Source organism: Myxocyprinus asiaticus, chromosome 30, assembly GCF_019703515.2.
Source record: "Myxocyprinus asiaticus isolate MX2 ecotype Aquarium Trade chromosome 30, UBuf_Myxa_2, whole genome shotgun sequence".
Taxonomy (NCBI): domain Eukaryota; kingdom Metazoa; phylum Chordata; class Actinopteri; order Cypriniformes; family Catostomidae; genus Myxocyprinus; species Myxocyprinus asiaticus.
This window is the reverse complement of record NC_059373.1, coordinates 17,912,781-17,921,912: the sequence shown is the minus strand read 5'-3', so window position 1 is coordinate 17,921,912 and position 9,132 is coordinate 17,912,781. Positions and strand designations below refer to the sequence as shown.

General features: G+C 37.2%; 2 protein-coding genes across 3 annotated transcripts in view; one reads left to right on the top strand and one right to left on the bottom strand.

Moving 5' to 3' along the window:
- Window positions 1-2,788: 2,788 nt before the first annotated feature.
- LOC127421387 (palmitoyl-protein thioesterase 1-like) lies at window positions 2,789-7,448 on the bottom strand. 2 transcript variants are annotated; one of them, XM_051664411.1, is made up of 10 exons: window positions 7,299-7,448; window positions 6,783-6,904; window positions 5,666-5,775; window positions 5,425-5,552; window positions 5,259-5,329; window positions 4,228-4,330; window positions 4,027-4,117; window positions 3,847-3,945; window positions 3,688-3,759; window positions 2,789-3,203 (listed from the first exon to the last, which is right to left on the bottom strand). In XM_051664411.1, exons 2-10 carry the CDS (start codon window positions 6,895-6,897, stop codon window positions 3,081-3,083), a joined length of 912 nt encoding a protein of 303 aa, XP_051520371.1. In that variant the 5' UTR covers window positions 6,898-6,904; window positions 7,299-7,448; the 3' UTR covers window positions 2,789-3,080. The 2 variants fall into 2 exon arrangements, with proteins under 2 accessions (XP_051520371.1, XP_051520370.1); XM_051664410.1 differs by having other exon boundaries at window positions 6,783-6,921; window positions 7,299-7,441.
- Window positions 7,449-7,535: 87 nt separating this feature from the next.
- Window positions 7,536-9,132, top strand: part of LOC127421379 (sialin-like) — a 10,842-nt gene continuing 9,245 nt past the window's right edge. Inside the window, exons 1-2 of the mRNA XM_051664402.1 lie at window positions 7,536-7,721; window positions 7,836-7,956. The gene's annotated coding sequence lies outside the window, so the exon portion shown is untranslated. The remainder of the gene's footprint in view (window positions 7,722-7,835; window positions 7,957-9,132) is intronic.

Genomic DNA, 9,132 nt, shown 5'->3' with positions numbered 1-9,132 from the left:
ATCCAGCTAGACATAAAAATATTGTCAAAAATTCTGGCTAACCGATTAAGTTATGACATCTCTTATACATATAGATGAGGTGGGGTTTATTCAGGGCCGCAGCTCTTCTGATAATATTAGGCGTCTCATCAATATTATGTGGTCAGTGGCAAATGATCAGACTCTGGTCGCTGCCATCTCACTTGACGCCGAAAAGGCGATTGATATGGTAGAATGGGATTATCTTTTTAAGATTTTGGAAATATTCGGGTTCGGGAATACTTTTATTTGATGGATTAAGTTACTTTATAGACACCCGGTAGCGGCGGTATAAACAAATTGATTAATTTTACTCAGGATAGGGGCACCTGGCAGGGTTGCCCTCTTTCCCATTTATTGTTCTGTCTTGCCCTGGAACTATTAGCAGCCGCGATAAGAAGGGAAGATGATTTTCCTGGGGTGGTGACGGGATGTGTGGCGTCTAAACTTTTGCTTTACACAGATTATATTTTATTATTCGTCTCTGACACTACTAGATCGTTGCCTTGCCTCCACAGAATTATTAATTATTTTTCTAAGTTCTCAGGATATAGAGTCAATTGGTCTAAATCTGAAAATTTGGCTCTGACAGCGTACTGCCCAGTAACGGCTTTTCAGTCAGGGGCCTTCCAGTGGCCCAAACAGGGCATTAAGTATTTGGGCATTTTATTCCCAGCAAATTTGTGTGATTTAGTTAGAGTTATTTTTGATCACTTAATAAAAAGTTTTTCGAGTGATGTGGGCAGGTGTGCTTCATTACATTTATCTAATGATTGAGAAGGTTAATGTTATTAAAATGAATTGTAATCCAAAACAGAAATACCTGTTACAATCTCTCCCATTAGATGTCCCCCTCTCTTATTTTAAGCAATTTGACAGCATAGCGAAGTCCTTCATTTGGAATGGTAAGCGTCCCAGACTACATTTCAACAAATTACATAGGCCGATTGACAAAGGTGGGCTAGGCCTACCCAAGAGTTTGTTTTATTATTATGCGTTCAGTCTCAGACATTTGGCTCATTGGTCGCTTCCACCTGAGAGAGCCCCTCCCTGGTTTTCTATTGAACAGGAAGTTCTTGCCCCTATTTCACCATTGCAAAGCCTTTCTATCAAACTAATCAGAGAAGTTACACCACGTTATCTCGCATTTGCACTCGATATGGACAAAAGTGTCCAGAGTGTTTAATTCGGACATTTATTTAAATGTTGCCTCGAGCATATGTCTGAACCATAAATTATGTATTAATAAGTCCCCTTTCTGCTGGTCAGAGTGGATTGTTAGGGGGGGTTACTACACTCTGTGACCTATATGAGAGTGGAGTGTTGAGATCCTTTGAAAATTTGGTTCAACATTTTGGGATTCCCAGATCTCAGTTTTTTAGGTATTTACAGCTGTGAAACCTGCTCTGTACTATTTTTGGGAGTAGCATACACCCCCCCCCCCCCCTAAAGCAGCAGACACTCTGGGAGTGGTGATTACTGCTTTTGGAAAAGGTCATGAGGCATCAGTGTATTACTCCCTGCTAATTCAGAGTCTGGGGGATGGAGCTTCAACTTCGCTCAAGAGATTATGGGAGAAAGATTTGAACTTGGTTTTGGAGGAAGGAGTGTGGGCTAGGATTCTAAAAAACACCAAGTCTACATCTAGAGATGCAAGGGTGCACCTTATGCAATTCAAGATTTTACATAGATTCTATTGGACCCCCTCTAGATTGTATAGGCTTGGTCTTTTTTTTTTTAATATTTTTCTCCCAATTTGGAATGCCCAAATCCCAATGTGCTTTCAAGTCCTCGTGGTCGCGTAGTGATTCGCCACAGTCCGGGTGGCGGAGGACGAATCCCAGTTGCCTCTGCGTCTGAGATCGTCAACCCGCGCATCTTATCACGTGGCGTGTTGAGCGCGTTGCTACGGAGACAGCGAGTGTGGAGGCTTCACGCCATCCGTGCTCAACTCACCACACGCCCCATGGAGAACGAACACATTATAGCGATCACCCCCATGTGACTCTACCCTCCCTAGCAACCGGGCTAATTTGGTTGCTTAGGAGACCTGGCTGGAGTCACTCAGCACGCCCTGGATTCAAACTAGCGAACTCCAGGGGTGGTAGCCAGCGTCTTTACCAGGCTTGGTCTTAAAGACACACCCCTGCTGTGCTGAGATCCAGGAATTTTGGTTGAAGGTTCAGAGTTTTGTGTGTGACGTGTTGGGCACTCGGGTTTCGTTTTGCCCCAGACTCTGTGTTTTGGGTGATGGGACTGTCATCGACATATAAATACGTAAAAAATTGGGTCCTGACCAGTGTTATGACAGGCAGGCATATAGTTTTAAGGGGATGGAAGTCGGCTGGAGCACCAATTTGGGAGTGGTGCCGAGGTGTTGTGTAAAAGTCTGGGGATCTGGGATTCATTTGATGGGTAATGGGAAAGTTATTTGACGTTTTTGGGGCACTCTCAGGGATGGATTGTGGAGAGAGAAGCGTAGTTTTAGATGTGTATGATATATATATATATATATATATATATATATATATATATGTATAAAATTTATTTATTGTATTTATTTATTATTATTTATTTAGTTATTTATTGTGTGTGTGTACTTATGTGAGACCACAGGGATGCTCCTTGGTGTTTGGGGTGGGGTTGTTGATTGGGGAGGGGTAGAAGTGGGAGTTAAATGTTGATTCATTGTATATGTTTTGTTTTTCTTTGTCATCTCTATGAATCGATAAAAATGTTAATCTTAAAAGAATCTGAAAAGGCCACGGTGTTCAAAAGATTCAACATTTTATTTTCTGGAAAAAAGAACAAAATTAGAACAAGTAAAAACTATGTATTTTCATTAAAGTTCATCTTGAGGAATTCATTTTTCCTGATAAAATCACATTAATCAAATAAAACTTCAGATCAGTGCAATAAAGCAAGACAACTGTCTTAATGTCTATATGAGACATTATTATTAGACTCAGAAACAGTAGTAAGGAGCATGCTACAGTCAGCTGACACTGTATTGTGTGCTTGCACATCAGCTCTCTAGTTGGAAACAAGTGAGTCAACTGTATTTAGCGCAGAAAGGGAAGTAACTTCTCATTAAACCACTCTCGGGTGAACTGCAGGTGATCTCCATTAGTAGCAAGGAACACAAGCTTGCCTGCCTTACTCATCTCTGCCAACCCCAAACGATCCTATACAAAATCAAAAGGTAGATCATGAACAACTACTGTATAATATCTCAAATCTGTCAAGGTTCCATTGAAATAAGGTCTCTGGTAACAGGACTAACACTGAAATACATAAATACTATTATTACACAGTTCTCTGGAATATTCCAATCCAGCCATTCGGCGGTAAAATCATTTTGAATAATGACCGCTGCCCATGGCAACACTGTATAACTGCTCATCCAGGAAACCTGTTTCCTACATTGCTGTACATGTTTTCTGTCTCTCCCATCATCTAAAATGAAGCTATTAAAATAATTGTATGTATTTTTTATGTAAGTAGCCATGTAATAAACGGGATCATCTACTGACTGTACATTATCCTTTACATAATATTCAATTTAAAAAAATAAGCAACTCGTGATCTGTGAATTGGTGGTTTCTATGTCGTTTTGGGGCCATTCCATGCAAAATAAGCAGAGCAAATAACCTACAACAATAACTTTACCTCTTTATATAGAGCACTGTCCATCAATGATTCCATCTCTTCAGCTTGACCAGGTTTATAGAAGCCAAACCACTAATAAAGAGAGTTCAGTTAGTAAGAGTCCAATCTTTTTCTACTTCAGTAAAAGAGAGATTATACTATTGATGTAAGACAGTTTACCTCAGAATCAACAGGATCCACCATAGTGTCCTTCAGGAACTTAACCATGACAAATTTATTTAGAGACATGAGATTCTTCTTATAGGTCTCATTCACCACCTAAGGAAAATAACGTTATTTTAGACCAGACAGTCAAACACAACAATTTCAGAATAAATGTTTTCCTTTTCTCAGACTTACCCGTTCCTGGTTTATGTCAGCAAGGAAGAGACTGTACTTTTTATACAAGTCATCATTGAGCGGATCATGCCAATATTGTGCCTGCACCAAGCTAAAGTAAAATGAGACATTCAGTTTGTTTGACTGGTGAGTCACAGCTTAAAAAGTGGTCATTTTTGCAACACAAGTTGTTGAGAAGCAAAATAATGACTAGGTACCCACTGTTTTTGAACAGCATCTGTGTAGGCCCCTGAGTTTAGTTTCTTACGAATCCAGTCACAGATATGAGAACTCTCACCAGGACAACGTGGTAGACCATACACCCCTGTGCGAGCAAAAAAGAGGAACGACAAAAATCACATTTACAGTAAGGAGTCAGAGAAGCCTGCATACTTGCTTGCTTGTCTCCATATCGGTTATCTCTTTCTCAATATTTTATGACTAACAAACAGGGCTAGAAAGGTCTAAAAAACATTAACAAAAAAAGTAGGACTCAATTGGGTTTAGCCAGTCAAAAAAAAATTATTTTATCATTTAAAAACGTAGTGTACATGATTTTTCTCATTTATTGCATCACTTTCGTTACTCCAAATGTTAAAGCTCAAAGCAATGTCAGAGTCTCATGATGATAACATTTAAACAAACAGAACAATACTTAAGTCCTTTTATACTCTAAATCTCCACTTTAACTTTCACTTTCAGATGTGAAAGTGAAAGTGGAGATTTATAGTTAAAAAAAAGGACTTAAGTATTGTTCTCTTTGTTTAAATGTTATCATCATAGGACTTAAGTATTTTTATCTATTTCTCATGCACACCTATTATCTGAAGATATAGATTTAACCACTGGAATCATATGGATTACTTCTATTTCCTTCATGTGATTTTTGGAGCTACAGAGGTCTGATCACCATTCACTTGCATTGTATGGACCTACAGAGCTGAGATATTCTTCTAAAAATCTTTGTTTGTGTTTTGCTGAAGAAAAAGTCATACACATTTGGGATGGCATGAGTAATTTTCATTTTTGGGTGAACTATCCCTTTAATGTGACTTGAAGTGTTAAATCAAAACACTTCTGTTTCTCTCATTTTTAAAAATGTTGCATATTCTGAAGCAACAGGACTTGCAAAATCAAAAATTGAGGGTGCTGTGCAGCAGTGTTTCTCCTCTTTTTTTAAACCTGTAGACTAGCATTGTTTGCAGTAAGTAAATCAACCATAGAGAAGAGCTTCTGTACAGCAGTCACAGTACCTTGATGCTGCCCACCAACTGAGATAAGGTTCTTCATTGGGGGATATGGACAGCGCTGTGCAACAGCTCGCCTTATAAAATAGGAAATAATAAATGAGAGAGAGGTGAAACAACACAATTACAGCTCCGATTATCCTCTGCATAATCTGAATGAATTACTACTCACAGAAACTGTGACCCCTGAGAGAAGCCCATTGCGTTGTAGCCTCCCTTCAGTTTAGGATCCTGGGCAAGTTGATGACATACAAAAGACACCTGCTCATTAACATCCATGAAGAAGCCATTTTCAGTGTCCTGTCAAACAAAAACAAAAAAATCAGACATGAAGTTTTGTTTCACTTTGAGACAACAATGTCAAAATTTCAAAGAAGAATAAAGGGCGTTTCTTCAGTCTCGGTCTACTGTACCTCTAAGACAGACTTGCCAATCATCAGGGACAGCACGTATATTCCAGGCACCTCTTCTTCCACCATCTTCTTCATTGCACCCATGCTTAAAGGATTGCAACAACTGTCACCTTCACACAGACAGACAAAATAAACAAGATAACGGTGAAAATCAGTGTTGTTTTTGTTAACGCGATCAATGTTTTTACATTTCCCCACATGCTTCATGTTATTTAAAGGCGCACTCAATATTTTTTTCTCATTAAAAAAAGTTTAACTCCTAAAGACATGAATTGTAATTTTGCAATATATATATAGGAAATCATTACCACTCACATTAAAATGATGACTCCAGTCATATCAGTAACCTTATAAAAGCTGTTTCATTCTAGATGGATGACCAACATGACCAACTGAATACTACTAGCTTAATCTCAGTAACTGTCCTTTTATTTGACACTTTCACTCATTGATTAAAGTAATCATGGCTGACTGTGAATACTAGAGTCTTACAATGGCATCTGAAACTTAAAACTATTGATTTTAAATGACATTGCATCCAAGCTGCTAGGTGTCAGTGTAAGTCCAAGATGACACAAAGACAAAAGTTACTGAGTGCACTTTTAATGATTCAGTGCTATTATTCACCAGCAGGTTTTAGATCTGGATGTCTGGATTTGATTTAAAATGTCTCACTCATTATTTTTTTATTCGCACATTATATTAACAAATAACAGTGAGCACTGCATTAAAGAAATACAGGAAAAGAAAAGGTCAATGTATCAGGAAAAAACAAGGATATATAAATTATATATATCTATATCTATATCTATATATATATATATATATATATATATATGAGAGATATATCTATATCTATATATATATATATATATATATATATATATATATATATATATTTTAAATGATCAATGTATTAATAAACTATAACACTAAACAAAAATACATTTATTGATTCTTTGCTCAGTTTCTAAGTATTTTTAGGTTATCTCATATATACTACACAATCTTTTAAACTCATTAATAATGACAAGAATAATACATTTCTTTTTTTAAGTATTATGGCCTTGTCTTTCTTTCTGATTGAGCATTTCTGTTATTTATTTTTAAGTCTCACCCATGCCATGCCATATAACCAGAGGGATGGTGTCATTAGATCCGCAGGATGAGCCACAGAGCAGCAGCACGCATCCAGAAACAGCAATGAGGCTCAGTGTCGCTGAAAAGCCCATTTTAGCTCTGAGGGAAGAATGCACCTGATATGAATACAAAATTACACTCCATTTTAACAGAATACGCTTACAGGAAGAGAAGAGATAACCATGAAAGTATTAAGGAAGTAAGAAAGTGAAGTGAGTAATCCTCACATTACAGCATATATGCGCCACACACAAAACAGTCAAAAAATAAGATCTTAAGTAAACCAATATATCAACGTGATATGTTAAGAAGCAGTTTCATTTTAGCAGCGTTTAATGCAGAAGCGACTCCATATCGTCTGTCTTATGAATGACTATATAGGAGATGCCTCGGTCGGTTTTTCTTATCATAGCTAGCCAAGCTAGGACTAACAAATACATTCAAGATGATTACAAACTAAATATATATCTGAGGTTGCAGCAAGTGCACTTACTGTGATAACTTTCTGGTTCAATCACATGACAGAAGAAAATATTCCTCTGTGAATATTACTCTTATTTACTCTTATGCTATTTACATAGCATAGACTGGCTATGGACATACAGTTTAAATGGAGTCAGTCAGTCGATCCTTAGCGTTTAGACAATGGTGTTTTTCAGAGCAGGAAGTCTTCTAAAATGTCATGTGATCAATGTTTGTGACAAAACGGATCTGCGATCGTCTCAAGTTTACAGCACATCGGTGAGACCGAAGACGGGTTGGCATAAATATTTACCAGTGTAAAAACCCTATTCCATTTATCAAGTAAATTGATACGGTTACTTAAACCATGAGGTGTAAGCAGTCGAAAACGCCTCATTGTCTTTTTAAAACTTCCATCGAATGTCTAGAATCTTGTTTCTATTTGGGATCCATGGTAAGAAGCAATGCAAATGATATCAAAACAGTCATGCTTTTTCTTCATGTAAATAACAGATATCTCTGTGTAAAAAAATGTAAATGGTTGTTTTTCTCACATTGTTTTCCACAGTAAAGTGTCTACATAGAAATTTAGTTTCATTTCAGTCCGGTAAAGGGAATTGAAAGGACACAGGTGCTCTTAATGTGTAAAAGAAGAAGTGGATTGCAAATCTTTCCCTCACAAGATTCAGGTACATTTACATAGTATTAAAGAATATCTGAGATTTAGTTAGAGTTCATTTTGACCCATTAATGAAAAGGTTCTTGTGTGATGTGGATAGGTTGGCTTCACTACATCTGGCTATGGCAGAGAAGGTCAATGTTATAAAAATGAATTTTAAACCCAAATTCAATTATCTACTAAGTCTCTCCCTCTAGAAGTTCATCTTTCTTATTTTAAACAATTTGATTGAATATCTAAGTCTATATTTGGAATGGTAAACGACATGGTTGCATTTCAGTAAGTTACATATGCCAATTGACAAAGGAGGTTTAGGCCTCCCCAAAATGTTGTTTTATTACTATGCTTTTAATTTTAGACATTTGGCCCATTGGTCTCTTCCACCTGAGATCCCCTCCCTGGTACAACATTAAACAAGTGGTTTTTGCCCAAATCTCACCATTGCAAATTCTTTTTATTATATTGCCTAGAGAAGTAAAAATGCATCCCATTATTTCACACTTAAATGCAGTATGGACAAAGTTTTCTCATATGTTCAGTTTTGATACTTATCTAAATGTTTCCTCAAGTATATGGCTGAACCCCAAATTATTTATTATCAAGTGCCCCTTTTGCTGGAAAGAATGGATTGAGAGGGGTGTTGCTACACTTGGTGACCTTAATGAAAACGGATCTTTGAGATCATTTGAAAATATAACCCAGCTATTTGGGATTTCTAGGTCTCAATTTTTCAGGTATTTACAGCTGCGTCTTTTAATTCGTCCTATTTTTGGTGGTAGTACACAGCCCCCTGAGGCTGCAGACACCCTCTGTATGGTGCTCACAGTCTTTGGAAAGGGTCATGAAGTGTCAGTGTATTATTCCTCGTTGATTCAGAGTCTTGGTGACGGGGACTTAACTGCTCTTAAGAGGTTATGGGAAAGAGATTTGAACCTGGTATTGGAGGATGGGGAGTTGGAAAGAATAATAAAAAATAAAAAAAATGTAATACTGCGTCTAGGGATGCAAGGGTACGCCTTATTCAGTTTAAGATTTTGAATTTTTTCTACTGGACTCACTCTAGATTGTTTAGGCTTGATCTAAAAGACACACGTACCTGCTGGCAATGTCAGTTGTATATATATATATGTATGTATGTATATATACCCACACACACACACAGGTGCATCTCAATAAATTAGAATGT